Source organism: Molossus molossus, unplaced genomic scaffold (genome assembly GCF_014108415.1).
Source record: "Molossus molossus isolate mMolMol1 unplaced genomic scaffold, mMolMol1.p scaffold_m16_p_17, whole genome shotgun sequence".
NCBI lineage: Eukaryota > Metazoa > Chordata > Mammalia > Chiroptera > Molossidae > Molossus > Molossus molossus.
This window is the reverse complement of record NW_023425352.1, coordinates 30,571,283-30,589,244: the sequence shown is the minus strand read 5'-3', so window position 1 is coordinate 30,589,244 and position 17,962 is coordinate 30,571,283. Positions and strand designations below refer to the sequence as shown.

Below are 17,962 nucleotides of genomic sequence, written 5' to 3'. Positions count from 1 at the left end.
TTATCTATTTTTGAATCAGTAGTTGGCAACTTGCCTCCACATTAGAATCACCTGGAGGAGCATTTTATTTATTTATTTATTTATTTATTTATTTATTTATTTATTTATTTTTTAATTTTTTTATTTTTTATCCTCACCCGAGGACATTTTTTTCCATTTTTTGCACAGATAGAGTGGGAGGGAGAGAGAGGAAGAGAGAGAGAGAGAGAAACATCGATGTGAAAGGGACACATCGAGTGGCTGCCACCCGCACGACCAACCAGGGCTGGGGACAAACTGCAACCGAGGTACATGCCCTTGGCGGGAACTGAACCCGGGTCTCTCCGGACCGCAGGCCGATGCTCTAACCACTGAGCAAAACCGGCCAGGGCTGGAGGAGCATTTTAAAGTATGAATGGGTGGCTGGCTCAAGACCAATTAAATCACAAATTTCTGGAGGATGAGTCAAAAGCTTTCCAGGTATTTCTAGTGTGGATGAAAAAACACTACCTTAAACCCTAAGGTATTATTTCATAAGAGAGTACAGTTCAGTGAGAAAAGCTTGGACTACTTTAGAGACCAAAATCTTGAAATTCTCATTTTGCCACTTACTAGCTATGTGACTTTGGAGTTAAGTTCTGAGGCTGTACATCCTCACTTATAAAATGGGAATATTCTTTCTTGCAGGATTATATCAAATGAGAACAGGTGTAAGCACTTCATAAAACAAAATGTTATTCATATATTAGACACACAGAAGTTACTTAACATTCTAATGTAACAAACCACTGTGGCAATTTTCTCCCTATCTCTTTCATAGTTACTGTATTAATCTGGGCTGGCTTAATAGGCAAATTGAATACAAAGATACTTGATGTGTTCATTTGAGGAATACTGACAGGCCCCAACAGATTAAAATGTCAGCCTGTTGGGGCCCATAATTCTTGCCATGACTTTGGCTTCCCCCCAGCTTGGTCTATGGGTGACAGTTTTTGAGGGACAGAATTTAGTCCTAAACCTGTCCAAATGCTGATTTCTTCAGTGCAGGTTTTATCCTTGAGAAAAGTAAGAAAATATACATAACACGTATTGTTCTTTTGATTCTAGGTTAAAAGTTAGGTGTTTTATAGTGAATTAAACATTTGTATTTATTGAATTTACTTAATAAATAGTGAGTACCTACATATGCTCAGTATCATTCTAGGCCCTTGATATATGGTAGTGAACATAACCAAAAAATGCTCAAATGGAGCTTTAATTCTAGTGAGGTTTGTTTCATAAACTGTTAAATAAAATGAAGATGATGTTTAATTGTAACATGAATGGTATATTCCGTTTTTATACCACTTAGGTCTTTCAGGTTTTTTAAACTAAAGGCAACTTATATCTGAAGTTGGATTGCCTTGTCTTTTGTGAATAACTAAATTTAGTTTAGCAATTGCAGTATTTGTACGTGAAAAGTGAGTATTTATATCTACATATATATCTATAGATATATATTTTGCTTTTTTTTTTTTGCCTTTCATTTTTATAAACAATAAACAACTGTTTATGTAAACTTATTATTTGAGCCTTTTAAATTGAGGGTAATGTGAAGAGAGGTGGTTTTTTAGTGTCTTGAATGATTTGGGGTCACAGGTCATTCTTCTGAAATGATAACCATTTACAAACTCAAACCCTTTATGTTAAGCTCTCGGAACCTTGGTCAGTTTTTCTTTCGTTCATTACCACACTTTTTTTAAGGAGGCATCTATCATCTATTACTCTGTCACCATCTGCTTTCTCATTTTCTCTTATATTTCTCAAAATTAGAATTAAATGTATAGAGAATACAAAGAATATGATAACAAACTGCAGGTATGGACCTCAAGTTCCTGCTGAGAAATGCTTCTGGAACTTGACTTTTGTGTACCCTGTCTCACAGTAAACACTCAGGAATTTGTTGAGGTTGTTTTGCATCACTTACTTGCACCTGGTGAGTAAGCAGGGAATGTAGCCAGTGTCCCCAGAACAGTCAGATGAAGGAAAAGCAAGGAGAATAATCTGCTCCCTGCCTGCCTCCTGCAGTGCAAAGTGAATTAGAATCTTCACTCTGTATGTGTGTTATCAACCACAGATGTACATTCCTTTGGAGAATATTTGGAGTGTCTTCTGATTTATATAATCTTAGTTTCCATTAAAGCAATTTCTCATTCTCTTTGTTAGTTGACATCTTTTCCTCAATCATCTCTATCCCATTTTGATAATCACAGAACAATACCTAGAAATAAATCATTAGTAATTAGTTATATTTGCTTCCATCTGTATGTAAAAAGTAGAAACTTTACAAAGTCCCCTTTGACCGTTATCTTCAGTCCCATATTATCTCACCATCCCCATCACACTATCATATTCTTCTAGTCTTCTTTGTTTAATGTTACATAGCATATATAACATAGTTTTGGTTTTGTTTCTAAAATTTAAATCAGTCTACATTTGCTTTTTCAAATATTATTTTGAAGTCTGACATACAGCAATTAAAAAGAATATATATATATGTAATACCCATCTTAACATACCTCTCTTTAATTCATTCCCCTATTTATGACATTAAGGTTTTCATTTTCTATGTATTATCTATCTTTATAATTTGATTATCATTCCCCTTTCTTATCCTTAGCTCTACTAAAAGTATACTGAAGGACACCAATAATTAATCAGTAAATCTGATGACTTTTGTTTCTTGGTCCTCATGTCCTTTACATATGTGTAATAAAGATGAAACTGATCCACCACCCCCTAACGTCTTAAAACTATGTTCTGTTACACACTGCTATTTATCTTTTGCTTTTTTTTCTTCCTCTTATGTATCATCTTACTTTTTACTGCCTTCAATCACTTAAGTATATTTCAATCCTCAGCACTTACCAGTCTTCTCTGAAAAGTCTACCCACTTACTATCTAATTTTTACCTCTGTTTGAATGACTTTCAGATATGTGTCTTTATTCCTGTCTTAGTTCCATATTTTAGTGTCTCATTTCTAGCTGCTCAACAGACATTGCCACTTTTATCTACATGGTATTTACTAGCACCTTAACCTATCTAAACTACTGATATTTCCCTGCCTTTTTACTTATCTTGACTTCCCAATGTTTGGTCTTTGATAAGACCATTCTTCTAGTCCACTAACCATAAACCTAAGTCTCCCCCCCCCCCAATTTTTGCATCTTTCTCTTCAAATCCACTTGCTTATCAAATATTGTTGATTATTCTACTTTCTGTGACTCCCATTTTTCTCTTCTACTTTGACTTACAGAATGGTACCAAAATTAGCCAAGGCACGATTATAATCATGTCATTCATGCTTTAAAATTTGCCAGTCTATATGTCATCTAAAGGATAAAATCTAAACTTTAAAGACCCCAGTGAGGGGTTTAGATCTACTAATATAATTCAGCCCCAAGCTACCTTAACCATAATCTTCTTCATTCCACTTAATTGTCTTCTGATTATATCCTGTTCTTTTATCTCCTTATTTTTGTTTTAGATTACTTCTTCCCTTTTAACACCTGGCTAACTCTTACCCATCTTTATAATTAAACTCATATATCATCTTGAAGCATTTCACAACTCCTTCAGGCAGAGTGAGTTACTCCTTCCTGTGTTTCCATATAACCTTTTGTGCATTCATTATAGTATATCACATTGTATTGTAAATTTAAAAAAAATATTTTTGTTTTATTGGTTTTAGAGAGGAAGGAAGAGGGAGAGAGAGATAGAAACATCGATGAGAGAGAACATCGATTGGCCGCCTCCTGCATGCCCCCCCCACTGGTGATTGGGCCTACAACCTGGGCATGTGCCCTGATCAGGAATCAAACCAGCGACCTCTTGGTGCATGCGTCGATGACACTCAGCCAGTGAACCACGCTGGCTGGGCATATTGTACATTTTTTAATGCACCTATTCTATGTCTCAGAGCCTTCTACATTCACCCTTTGCCACCACTACCATGCACATTCAACTGGAAGTTTATTGAAAACGGAAGTTATTCCCTATCCCGTATCTCCACAAGAGCCTAATACATTGGAAACACTGTTGAATCACAATGTCTTTTTATTATTCATGACATAGTACTGCTTAGAATAATCTTGCAGACACCGTTTAAACAATGTCTCATTTGCTCAAGACCTGTATTTTCTTATTGCTTATTAAGCTTAAGTTCAGATTCTTGAGCCTGGCCTTCAGGAACCTCTGTAATCACATTTATTGTGCTTCCTATTATTTTTAAGACACTGAGTAGATGGCCGGCACCAACTACCTTTTTTAAAGGTTGCTGCTTAAGAATGAGTACATTAAAAAAAAGAAAAAAAATGACTACATAAGTACATGTCTCCTGCCCAAGCCAAACTGATTTGCTTATTGTCCTCTGAACACAAGATTTTTTTTCAGCATCTTGTCTTTCATAGTTCTACCCATTCTTCAAGACCCAGTTTAGGTTCTGCCTCATTTATAAAGCTTTTCTGGCCATTTCAGCCAGAAATATTTTTCACCTCTAATCCAGATTCATGTAGCAATTCTTTACATGCTGTAAGTCATACGATGATGAGAGATGATAAGATTTATATGGCACACTGGAATAGAGTAGAAGGGATTTAGATATTTGGTGAAAGCTCCTTGTGGCTACTTAAAAGTACCCTAGCAAAAATGAAACACAGCACTTCTTGTACTGGCTATAATTTCCTGAGAAATGAGAAGTGGAAATTTTTATCAGAATACACTAAACATATGGCAGCATGGTGCAGTGAAAAACTCCGAGTGAGTCAAGGCCTAGGTTGTATCAATGCCTCTCTGTTTAACTGTGAAGCCTTGGGCACATTACATTTCTGGGCTTTTGTTTCCTTATTTAAGATGGAAATAATTATGCTTGTAGAGTTTATGAAGATCAGAGACAAAGGGCATTGCATAAATATGTGCTCAATAAATAACTGCTTTCATTATGATGTATTTTTCTTCAGCTTTGCCCTTTAGTAATGTGTTGTCGTTGTGGTTATATTTCTTAGATGAATCCAGATACTTTAACTTCCATTCCACTTGGGTAAACAGACATACATTTTTAGTCTTGTTGATATAGTTCCTACTCCAGGATACATGGGATGTTATGCTTTAAATCCTGAGACAAAACAAGGCAGTGTACAGTTTTTTCCATTGTCAAATGGGGCCTTCTTTGCATTAACCAGAGTTTTAAACTTGTTCTGAGTTAAAGAGTGTTTGTTTTGTTCCATAAAACAGCCGTGCAAATACATTAAGGAACCATATATAATAAATAGCAGCAATTTAAAGCTTGTTCTGTTGCTGTCTCTCCTATGTCCTGGAATTCTTCTATTCTGTTACACTCCAGTTTTCATCAGTGATCTCTAGGGCAGGGGTCTGTGATTTCCTAGATTTTTCTAATCCAAGATAAACACCTGCAGTTTGGGTGTACAAAGATAGGCTTTACTGCCAGCTGTTTTGTTAGATTACCTGTCTTAGTTAATTTATGTTCCAGTGAGAAACTACTTTATTAATGTTTTCTCCCCTTTTTTTCTCATATACGTTTTAAATAATTAACTTGGTTAATCATTTAAAGAGTGGATGACTCACAAATGATTCCTATGAAGTGAGGTTATCTTTGTCATCCATCCTTTCAAAACTGGGTTATAATGTCTGTATCTTTTTTTTTTAACCATTTTTTTCCCCTCACCCGAGGATATTTTTCCATTTATCTTCAGATAGAGTGGGAGGGGCAGAGAGAGAGAGAAACATCGATGTGAGAGAGACACATCAACCAGTTGCCTCCCGCACAACCCAGACCAGGGCTGGGGGCCAAACTGCAACTGAGGTATGTGCTCTTGACCGGAATCGAACACACGACTGTTTGGTGCGAGGGCCAAAGCTCTAACCCCTGAGCCAAACCAGCCAGGGCATAATATCTGTATCTTAAAACCTCTCTACTCTAAGCACTTTTGTCTTATTGTCCATGACCATACGTATGTTTGTTCATTTCCATCTCTGTACTTGTTTATGCTGCATTTCTTACTTTGATTACCTTTATTCTTTTTGTTCCCCAGTCCAACTTGAATTCTCATCTGTAGTTCTCTACTTTTCATGAAGCTCTTTCATCCTGTGTTTCTTACTGTCATCATCACATTTCTATATTACATATAGTCTCTAACATCTTTTCTTGGCACTTAGTGTTTTATGTGGTGGTTTTTAATGTATGCATATATTGGTTCTATGCACATATTTGTTCCTGTGGCATCAAATAATATAAGTAGGTACTCACATTGATTTAAGAGGAGATCTTGAGTAATCTTAGATTTAAGGCAAACTATAGCCATTCTTGAACTGTTTATAAATTTTACTATTAGGAAGGATATCTAGTTGGAAAAAAAGTTATGTTTAAGTCATGTAGAATTGCCCAGCTGGTGTGGCTCAGTGGTTGAGCATCGACCCATGCACCAAGAGTTCACCAGTTCAGTCAGGGCCATACCCAAGTTGTGGGCCCAATCCCCAGTAGGGGGCATGCAGGAAGTGGCTAGTTGATGTTCTCTCTCATTGAACTCTCTCTCTCTCTCCCCCCCTCCCTCCCTCCCTCTCTCTACCCCCCTTCCTCTCTCTCAAAAGTCAGTAAAGAAAAAGTATTATTAAAAAATATGTAATAGCCCTGGCCGGTTTGGCTCAGCGGATAGAGCGCCCGCCTGCGGTCCAGAGAGACCCGGGTTCGGTTCCCGCTAAGGGCATGTACCTTGGTTGCAGTTTGTCCCCGGCCCTGGTTGGTCGTGCGGGTGGCAGCCACTCGATGTGTCCCTTTCACATCGATGTTTCTCTCTCTCTCTCTTCCTCTCTCTCCCTCCCACTCTGTACAAAAAATGGAAAAATGTCCTCGGGTGAGGATAAAAAAAAAAAAAAAAATGTAATGACTTGAATTACAGTAGAATTAGGTTATAGTGACTCTGAAATGCAAATACCATGGCATTATAAGTAAAAAATAATTAATTTCAAAAAGTTTGGTTTTAACTTTTTTGGCTGTTTTAGTCCAAAAAACAACCTGATCCAATAGTAGAATCAAGAGGACACATATTTTTCCCAATGTGAGAAGTAGATAAGCTTGCACTATTCAAAGTACTCACAGTGGAAATTTCTGCTCATGTTCCCAGTCAGGAGGAAGCAAAGCTGTTGGCAAAAAATACTGTGTATCCTTGATAAAAGCTGTTTATATGATTGTTCTAGGACCATCTCTTATATGCAGTTTCTCACACTCTGTATCAAAATTGTTTGGGTTACACATGATGGGAAATCTCCAGACAGTTAACCTAAACAACAACAAAATGATAGATTTATGTACATTAACAGTGCAAGAGTATATTTAGTTTTTGTTTTGTTTTTTTTTTGTACAGATAGAGTGGGAGGGAGAGAGAAGAAGAGACAGAGAGAGAGAAACATCGACGTGAAGGGACACATCGAGTGGCTGCCACCGCACGACCAACCAGGGCCGGGGACAAACTGCAACCGAAGTACGTGCCCTTAGCGGGAACCGAACCCGGGTCTCTCCGGACCGCAGGCCGATGCTCTAACTGCTGAGCCAAACTGGCCAGGGCTAGTTTTAAACACAGCTAGATTCATGTCTCAAACAAAGCCATCCGTTTCCATCTTTCAGTTTCCTTTGGGTTCTTTAGGCTCCACATGGTGGCTCTCCTGGCAGCAATTGCCTCACACCCTCATTTAGTCTCACACTTTTCCTGCTTTCAGGCCTAGCAGAAAATAGAAGTCTGTGTATCAACTTTCCTGGCAAACATTCTAAGGTTCACTCTGATAAAACCAGCTTTATGGACCCAGCCTCCCAGTCACTGTAATATGAATGATAAGATACCCCTTAAACCAGTCTAAGGATTGCTCTTTTAGAGCTGGGAATGGGGAGGGCTAACTGCGTGAACCACATACATGCCATTGTTGGAGGGAAGAGTAGTTTTCCATAGAAAGGATGGGATACTATTTGTTCCTTAAAAAGAGGAAAAATCAGTCTGACTAGTGTGGCTCAGTGGTTGAGCATCAACCCTTGCACTAAGAAGTCACCCATTCGATTCCCGGTCAGGACATGCCCAGGTTGTGGGCCTGATCCCCAGTGGAGGGCATGCAGGAGGCAACCAGTCAATGTTCTCTCTCATCGATGTTTCTCTCTCTCTCTGTTTCTAAAATCAATAAAGAAAAGAAAATTTTTAAAAAAGGAAAATCATGTTGTACATTCAAGCACAAGTTTCTGCTCTCCCTTCCATTCTAAGATCTGGAGAAACTGTAAACCCATTATTTTCAAATACCTCTTTTCTCCTTAAAAGGAGGGAGGTAGGAAATTGGGGGATAAATAGTGGAAATGATTGCATCAAGGAGGGAGTAGAGTATGGGGAAACAAAGAGGGAACACATAATTATGACCTTCTCAGGTGATGTTCCTGTTCTATCAGAAGTTTTCTGTTGTTTTAAATGAGGAAAGAAGGGATTCATATACATTATTTGTTCCTTTCTTTCCTTTTCTGCAGCCCTGAAAGCTAATAATTTTGTCTCAGTAGGCTATTTGCCTTAAAACATTTATGTGACCATTTTTATATGCTTTAATTTCTCCAGCCCTTATTTCACAGACTAATGTTCTTTCCATAATAGATAGATTAAACTCATATATCTAGTAAGGTAGTAAATCAGTTCATAAATTCTTTAGACCTTAACGTTTTCTGTACTGTTATTTATATTATAAAATATTTAGCCCTGGCCAGTGTGGCTCAGTTGGTTGGAGCATGGTCCCATACACTGAAAGGTTGTGGGTTCGATTCCTGGTCAGGGCTCCTGTGGGAGGCAACCAGTTGATCTCTCTCTCTCTCTCTGTCTCAGCCCCCCTGCCCCCTGAATAAGTATATTCTCAGGTGAGGATTTAAAATAAAGTTTTGTCATCAGAAGCAATTATTTTGAACTTAAGCAAATCAAGTAATTGTCTCCTTTATGCAGATGTTTGTTTGTTTGTTTTTTACCTGCTATTACTCCACACCAGTAGTTCTCAAACTGTATTGGTCTTCAGGATCACCTTTAGGGCTTGTTAAAACACGTTTCTAGACCCTCCTCCTTTAGAGTTTCTGATTCACTAGATCTGAAGTAGAGCCAGAGAATTGGCAAGTTCCTAAATGATTCTGAAGCTGCTGGTCCAGGGACCTTTGTCTTCAGAATCTCTGTAATAAAATAACTTGTCCCTGCCCAGTTTCTTCTATCACCTCTCCCTGAAGCCTTCTCTGAGCTATCCATATTCATCCTTCTTAAAATGGTTGTACTGGAACCTTAAAACAAATTTCTTTTATCTATTGGACATAGCCCCAATTAAACTATAGGGTTTTCCAGATAGACACAATCTTCCATTTATTTTGTGTGCAACCACATGAAACCAGTGAATGCTCAGTAAATGTTGCTGGCAATTTCTAGAATTTTCAGTTGCTTGCTTGGTTTGTACTATTACAAAAGTTAGAAATTTTTATTTTATATTTATTTGTATCTAAACTACAGTACAATTTTGAGATAATAATACAATTTCAATTTGGTATTATTATCAGAAGTTTAAATATTGTGGGCAATACTATTTGACCTAAAATGACCATCCTCAGATTTACTGTTTAACTATTGGAATAAATAAATAAACAGATGTGGTGAATTGGTAGATGTTAAGAACCAGGCAGAGTTTTCAAGAGTATTGATGTCAATAAGGTTTCTTTTTTAATACCTCCTCTGTAAGATAATTTCAGTTAATCTCTAATGATTAATTTCAGTTTGTCTCTAATGAGTATTAGCTTTAAAATCCAAAATTTAAGCTGTATACTCATTATCAATATGAATCAAACAGTAAAAACAAAGTTATCTGTATTAATGCTTCTAATTAAGCTTAACTCCTAATAAGTTTTCACTGTAAGTTATTGTTCATCTAACCTACCATAGTTGTGAAATTAGAAAAAATCTGAACGTGCCTGCTTTAAATGTCAGTTGAATACCTTCTAAAAAGTAAAACTAAAAATATTTATGGCTGAAGTATACTTGTGCCTGCAACTTTGAAATGCATCAAAAAATAAAATGAATTGACAAATGTACTATAGATAGATAATATAAATGATAAGAATTACAGAATCTAGATGCTGAGAATACAGGTATTCACTGAGAAAGTTTTAACTTTTTTTGAAAGTTTGACATTTTTCATAATAAAATGTTGGGAAAAAATTAACTTACCCAGAACTTATGGGGATACATACAAGTATTCCTTTTAGACTGAAATATGAAATTGCCATTGATGTAAGTCAAAAACATAATATAGACAATTGCATTTGATTCAACCTAGTATTAAGATTGTTCTGAGTAGCCCTGGAAGCTCATGTGGTTAGAGCATCGTCCTCATACGCCAAGGTTGTTGGTTCAGTTCCTAGTCAGGGTACATAACAAGAATCAACCAGAGTCAAGCACCCATTTCTGATAAAAACGCTCAGCAATATGGGAATAGAGGAATCATATCTTGACATAATAAAGGCCATATATGAAAAACCTACAGCCAACATCATATTTAGTGGGCAAAAAACTACAAGCATTTCCCTTAAGAACAGGAACAAGACAGGGATGCTCACTTTCACCATTCTTATTTAACATAGTACTGGCAGTCTTAACCATAGCAATTAAACATGAAGAAAACATAAAAGGAACTCACATTGGAAAGGAAGAAGTGAAACTGTCATTATTTGCAGATGACATGATACGGTACATAGAAAACTCTAAAGACTCCATCAAAAATCTACTAGATTTAATAAATGAATTTGGCAAAGAAGCAGGATACAAAATTAATGTTAAGAAATCAGTGGAATTCTTTTACACCAACAATGAACTCACAGAAAGAGAAACTAAAAAAGCAATCCCATTTACCATCGTGGCAAAAACATAAAGATACATAGGAATAAACTTAACCAAAGAGGTAAAGGACCTATTTGCAGAAAACTACAGGTCAAAGAAATAGAGGAAGATATAAAAAGTGGAAGCACATACCTTGTTCATGGATTGGAAGAATTAACATCATTAAAATGTCCATACTACCCAAAGCAATCTACAGATTCAATGCAGTCCCCATCAAAATACCAACGACATACTTCACAACTAGAACAAATAACTACAGAAGTTCAAATGGAACCAAAAAAGACCTGGAATAGCCACGGCAATCTTGAAAAAGAAGGACAAAGTTGAAGGGATCACATTACCAGATTTCAGGTTCTACTACAAAGCCACTGTAATCAAAACAGCCTGGTACTGGCACAAGAACAGATATATAGACCAGTGGAACAGAACAGAGAACACAGAAATGGACCCAAGGCAATGTGCTCAATTAATATTTGACAAAGGTGGCAAGAACATACAGTGAAGTAAAGACAGCCTCTTTAATAAATGGTATTGGGAAAATTGGACAGCTACATGCAAAACAATGAAACTAGACCATCAACTTACACCATACACAAGAATAAACTCAAAATGGATAAAAGACTTAAATGTGACTAGTGAATCCATACAAATTCTAGAAGAAAATGTAGGCAACAAAATTTTAGACATCACACACAGCAGAATTTTCACTGATAACAACACTTAAGGCAAGAGAAACAGGAAAAAAATGAACACATGGGACTACATCAAACTAAAAAGCTTCTGCACAGCACAAGAAACAACCATCAAAATGGAGAAGGAACCCACTATATGGGAGAGCATTATTGCCAACAATACATCAGATAAGGGGTTAATTTTCAGAATATATACTCATACAGCTCAACAAAAGGATCACAACCCAGTTTAAAAATCGGCAGAGGATCTAAATAGACACCTCTCCAAAAAGGACATAGAAATGGCTGAGAGACATATGAAAAAATGCTCAACGTCACTAATCATCAGATGCAAATTAAAATGGCACTGAGGTATCGCCTCACACCTGCCAGAATGGCTGCCATCAACAAATCATCAAACAGCAAGTGCTGGTGAGGGTGTGGGAAAAAAGGGACTCTAGTACACTGCTGGTGGGAATGCAGACTGGTGCAGCCACTGTGGAAAACAATATGGTGTTACCTCAAAAAATTAAAAAATTGAACTTCCATATGACCCAGTGATCCCACTACTAGGAATATATCCTAAGAAGCCTAAAACACCTATCAGAAAGAACATATGTATCTCTATGTTCATAGCAGCACTGTTTACAATCACTTAGATCTGGAAACAGCCCAAATGTCCATCAATAGATGAGTGGATAAAAAAGCAGTGGTACATATACACAATGGAATATTATGCAGCAGTAAGAAAGAAATCTCTTATCCTTTGAGACCACATGGAAGGACCTGGAGAGTATTATCCTAAGTGAGACAAGCTAATCAGAGAAAAGATAAATGTCACATGATGTCACTTATTTGTGGAATATAATAAACAAAACAAGCTGATGAACAAAATAGACCCAGAGACATAGAAAGAAGTAGGGTACAGACTGACAAACCTCAAAAGAGGGGAACGGGGTGGGGAGGGAAGAGATAAATCACAGAATTTACATGCAAGTATGTGTAACCATGGACATAGACAGTAATGCAGAGCATGGGAGGAGGGTGTCAATAGGGGGAAAAAAGAGAAATATCTGTAACAAATAAAAGAATCAACAAGTGAATGCGTAAATCAGTGGAACAACAAATCAATGTTTCTCTCTCTCCCTTCCTCTCTTTCTCCCTCTAAAATCAATTAAAAAAATGTGTGTGTGTGTGTATGTATATATATGTTACTTCCAAATCTAAAAGATTTTTTTTGCATAGATATATTTTTACATTTAATTTTTTTCCTGATGACTGAAATTGGCTTAATTTTTTTTTTTTTTTAATCCTCACTCAAGGACATTTTTCCATTTTTTGTTCAGATAGAGTGGGAGGGAGGGAGAGGAAGAGAGAGAGAGAGAGAGAGAAACATCGATGTGAAAGGGACACATCAAGTGGCTGCCACCCGCACGACCAACCAGGGCCGGGGACAAACTGCAACCAAGGTACGTGCCCTTAGCGGGAACCGAACCCGGGTCTCTCTGGACCGCAGGCTGATGCTCTAACCGCTGAGCCAAACCGGCCAGGGCTGAAATTGGCTTAATTTAAAATTTGATTCACTTTAATACTGATAAATTATGCTAGTCTGACTGTACTTGGCTACATATATGTTCCATTGTTGAATTGAAAAACTTAAGAACCTACAAAGTTTCTACATAGTTTTCCTATATTTTGTTACCAAAAGGATATATTGTATGTCCCAGATGTATACAGATACATTCACAAAATTATCTCGGTTGTGTAGAAAATATATAACACCTTAATTAACTCACCTATTTGCTCTGTAGTTGTCAATTGAACTTTTATGCAAAAACCGTAGGTTAAAACTCAAACCATGGATAGTGGTGATAGTTGCAGAATGTCAGTGTATTTAATTCTATTTCGTTGTACTCTTAAACATGGTTAAATTAATAAACTTAGTTATGTATATTTTACCACAAAACAATTTTTTTATCCTCACCCGAGGACATTTTTCCATTTTTGTTCAGATAGAGTGGGAGGGAGAGAGAGGAAGAGAGAGAGAGCGAGAGAAACATTGACATGAAAGGGACACATCGAGTGGCTGCCACCCGCACGACCAACCAGCGCTGGGGACAAACTGCAACCGAGGTACGCGCCCTTAGCAGGAACCAAACCTGGGTCTCTCTGGACTGCAGGCCGACGCTCTAACCACTGAGCAAAACAGGCCAGGGCCCACAAAACAATTTTTACAAAGAAAAAGGAGAAGGCATATTTGGATAACCATAATGAGACAGTGTGATGGTCCAGTTTGGCTGAGGTGGGCCAGAGTCAGCATGTTAAATTCTGCCTGCTCCCATTCTTATACTCGGTTGTATGAAACCTATGAATTTGAAAGCTGAGTAAAATCATAATTTTGGATATTGTTGCCATCGGTTCAGCTCAGTTTTTTTTTTTCCTGTTCTAATTGAAAAGTTTTAATTGGAGCACACAATTAAAATTCATGTTCTACAGTAACTGGAGCCCTCACCCATCAATAGTTTCTGACTATATAATCTTTCCCACTGAGCATAGTTAAGCTAGTTATTCTGACAGAAGTCACTTGTCTAATTAAGTGAAAAATGCACAGTAGGTAAGAAGCTTTAATTAGCAGTTGTTTCCAATTGTACATTCATATTTTAATGGAAGGAGGGTTGGTGAATGGTCTCACTGAGTTAAATTTTATTTGCCCTAATGGAACTTGGTATCAAAATTTGTGTTAATTGGGAGAAAAATAAGGAATTACAAATTAAACCTCCTGAAGTACCTGTAAAAGCAAAATGGGAAAATGTTATAAATTTAACCATCTCTATAGAATTTTTTCTTTTTTTTTTTTTTTTTTTATCCTCACTTGAGGACATTTTTCTATTTTTTGTTCAGGTAGAGTGGGAGGGGGAGAGAGGAAGAGAGAGAGAAACATCGATGTGAAAGGGACACATCGAGTGGCTGCCACCCGCACGACCAACCAGGGCCGGGGACAAACTGCAACCGAGGTACATGCCCTTAGTGTGAACCGAACCCAGGTCTCTCGGGACCGCAGGCCGACGCTCTAACCGCTGAGCCAAACCGGCCAGGGCTAGAATTTTTTCTTAATATAAAAAGTATCCCAGACTTGATACTTCTAGACTTCACATGTAATAAACATAACTCCAAAAAAAGGAAAACCAATCACACCTATAATGGTTTGTAGGCCTAAATTTATCATATCATCCTAAAACCATTTACTCTGCATCTTCATCTCTTCTTCCTTTTGGCTCTGTTTAAAAAAAAAAAAAATTAATCTATTTTCTTATAGTTATGCTTTACCAGAAAGAGAAATGGGCAGGCGTTTTCCCCCGGTTGAAAATTGAATGAGACCCTATGTGAAATCACTTGTGCAGTACTTTAGCTTTCCCAGTTCAGGAGGTTAACAGGTTAATGTTAAAATGAGGGAAACACTGAATTTCATATATTCCTGTGCTTACCACTCCTCAAGGAATGATTAAGTCTTATAAAACAAAAGCAGCATGCGGGCTGCTTCCTCTGATTCATTACAGAAGATAAATTACTGGAAAGATGGAATAAATTACATGAAAACAAAATTCAGAAAATAAAGATTCTACAGATGAATACAAGGAAAAACAGAAAAAGAAGAAACTATGCTACAGGGATTGTATTGATGTTTTTTTCTCCTCAGTCCTTTAATGTAATATAGAGGTTCTGTAATATACTGTAGTAGATTCATCCCATTAAGCAAGAGGTACAGTGGAGAGAAGGACGGAGTCTTAAAGATAATGTCATTATTTTCTCTTTTACAGAAGTTGCTGGGTGTGTTTTGCCACTGATGAAGATGATAGAACTGCTGAATGGGTGAGACCATGCAGGTGCAGAGGATCTACGAAATGGGTGCACCAGGCTTGTCTACAGCGCTGGGTGGATGAAAAACAAAGAGGAAACAGTACTGCCAGAGTGGCATGTCCTCAGTGCAATGCTGAATACCTAATAGTTTTTCCAAAGTTGGGTAAGAAGATCCTTAAAAGCAACACAGATATATATGATGTTATTATACATAACTGTGATTTCGGGTTTATTGCAGGGGTGGGGAATATCTGGCTTATGGGCCATACAAAGCTAATATCAAACAACTCACCAAATTAGCCTGACCAAATATATCAGGCTAATTTTTAAGTATGGCCCATGAATGATGTTACAAATATCTAGGTGGCCCTTGGCAGAAAAGTTCCCCACCCCTGTGAGCCATCTCTGCTTTTTTGTGAATTTCTTACTCCCTTTCTATTGTTTCCTCTCTAAATGTCAGACATTTATTTGTTTTGCTAACAGTTTACATTATCCTTAGTATATTTCCAGATCCATTCATTCGTCTATGCATTAAATGTTTTCATTTGGTTGAATGCGTAAAGAACTTATACCTCTAACCTTGTGGATAAAATCAAATAACAAAGCTATAATAAAAAGCTGACCAAAGAACCTCATTCTCTGGAGATCATTGGTGTAGGAAAAAGAAAACAATAGTGTGTTCTTTCTAATACTTACCCTTAATTTAATATTAAGGAATAAAAGTAGGGAAACTAAAGATTTAATAGAAGACTACATTAAACTCATCTTTGGAATCCAATTTATCTGGTTATCTTGTATGAAAACTGCCTTCTTTTTTCTGTGAATTGGTGAGCAAGGAACAACCAAAGGTCTTTCTAGCACTGGAAAAAAAGTATCGCAGACTGTTGAAAGAAGCTGTAACTACCACTGATATTTGGTTAACATGTTCCATTACAGCCAAGTGTTTTTAAACTGGTGTCTGTCTCTTTGATGTTTATGCCGCCAGTTGTAAACATTTTTAGTATCATCATTGGCTATAGTCAAGAGGTATATGAAGACATTTTGGGTTCTGAGAAGGTCAGAAGAAAATAATGACTTGAAAGGAATAGGTTCAAGGAGAAATTGGAAATAATTATTAGATATGTTGCTTTTTCTAGGTGCTATACCCCCCCCTTTTTTAATGAGGCAACATAAATGCAGATAATGAAGTACTTTTATATGTGAGAAGATTGATAATAAGGGTAAACAAAATTTCCATGGTTGTCTATATTTCTAACATAATGCACAGGAAGAAAGGCTAGCTTCCTATGAAAGGAAAGTGGCATAGTAGAGAAAGTACTGTTTCTCAAAATTTAGGTGGGTCTTCACTCACACCACATATTCTAGAGAAAGGAAACAGAAAAGAGTAATCCAAAAATTTTTATTATAATATCAAAGTATTTAAAATAATTTAGGTATCGGGGAAAACAATTACTGCTTCAATCTTGAACCACATTGATGTCTGGCTCACTAAGCTCAAAGTTTTCATATTTAACTTTATTTTCTTACTCTTTAGTCCTACTAAATTAGATATCTTTAACTGGTATTGGTATTGGGGTAATCCTGGCCTCGTAGAACAAGTTGGAAGTGAACTCTCTTACATTTTTTGTCAAGAGTTTGAGAAGGATTGTTAATTCTTTAAATGTTTGGTGAGAGTGAAGTTGTCTGGTCTGGGCATTCTTCATAGGATTTTTTTTTTAAATCATTAGTTTAATCTTTTTACTTATAGGTCTATTCAGATTTTCTTATATCTTTTTGAGTCAGTTTTAGTAGTTTGTGTCTTTCTAGGAATTTGTCCATTTTATTTAGATTAATCTATTGGAATATAATTGTTCATAGTATTTCTTTATAATCCTTTTTATTTCTGTAAGGTTAGTACCTGTATTAGTGTCCTCTCTTTGATTCATGGTTTTAGTCATTTGACTGTTCTCTTTTTTCTTGGTCAATCTAGCTAAAGTTTTGTTGATTTTTTTCAAAGACTCAACTTTGGTTTCATTGTTTTTTCTCTCTCTCTCTCTTTTTTTTTTCCCTCCATTTCATTTATTTCCGCTCTAGTCTTTATTATTTCTTTCCTTCTGCTTGGTTTGGGTTTAGTTTGCTTTTCTTTTTTCTAGTTTTCTAAAGGTGGGAGTTTAGATTATTGGTAGGATATTTTTTAATAGATTTTATTTTTTTAGAGCAATTTTAGCTTCACAAGAAATTGAGAGGAAGGTGCAGAGATATCCCATATACTCTCTGCTTCCTGACATGCATAGCCTCCTCCATTATCAACCTCTTTCACGAGAGTGATACATTTGTTACAGTGGATGAACCTGTGTTGACACATCATTACTCAAAGTACATTGTTTATATTAAGGTTCATTCTTGGTGGTGTATATGCATACTTTTCATGCATAGTATTTCCACTGTCTTTTTTTCTTTTCCTTTTTCAGAATGTCATATATTTGGAATCATATAGTATATAGACTTTTCAGATTGGCTTTCAGTTAGTTATA

At 36.6% G+C, this 17,962-nt stretch overlaps 1 protein-coding gene across 1 annotated transcript in view; it reads left to right on the top strand.

The window, feature by feature from the left end:
- MARCHF5 (membrane associated ring-CH-type finger 5) overlaps positions 1-17,962 on the top strand; it is a 49,467-nt gene that overhangs the window by 2,555 nt on the left and 28,950 nt on the right. The window contains exon 2 of the mRNA XM_036265446.1: positions 15,410-15,612. Within this exon, the coding sequence (XP_036121339.1) occupies positions 15,410-15,612 (203 nt within the window). The remainder of the gene's footprint in view (positions 1-15,409; positions 15,613-17,962) is intronic.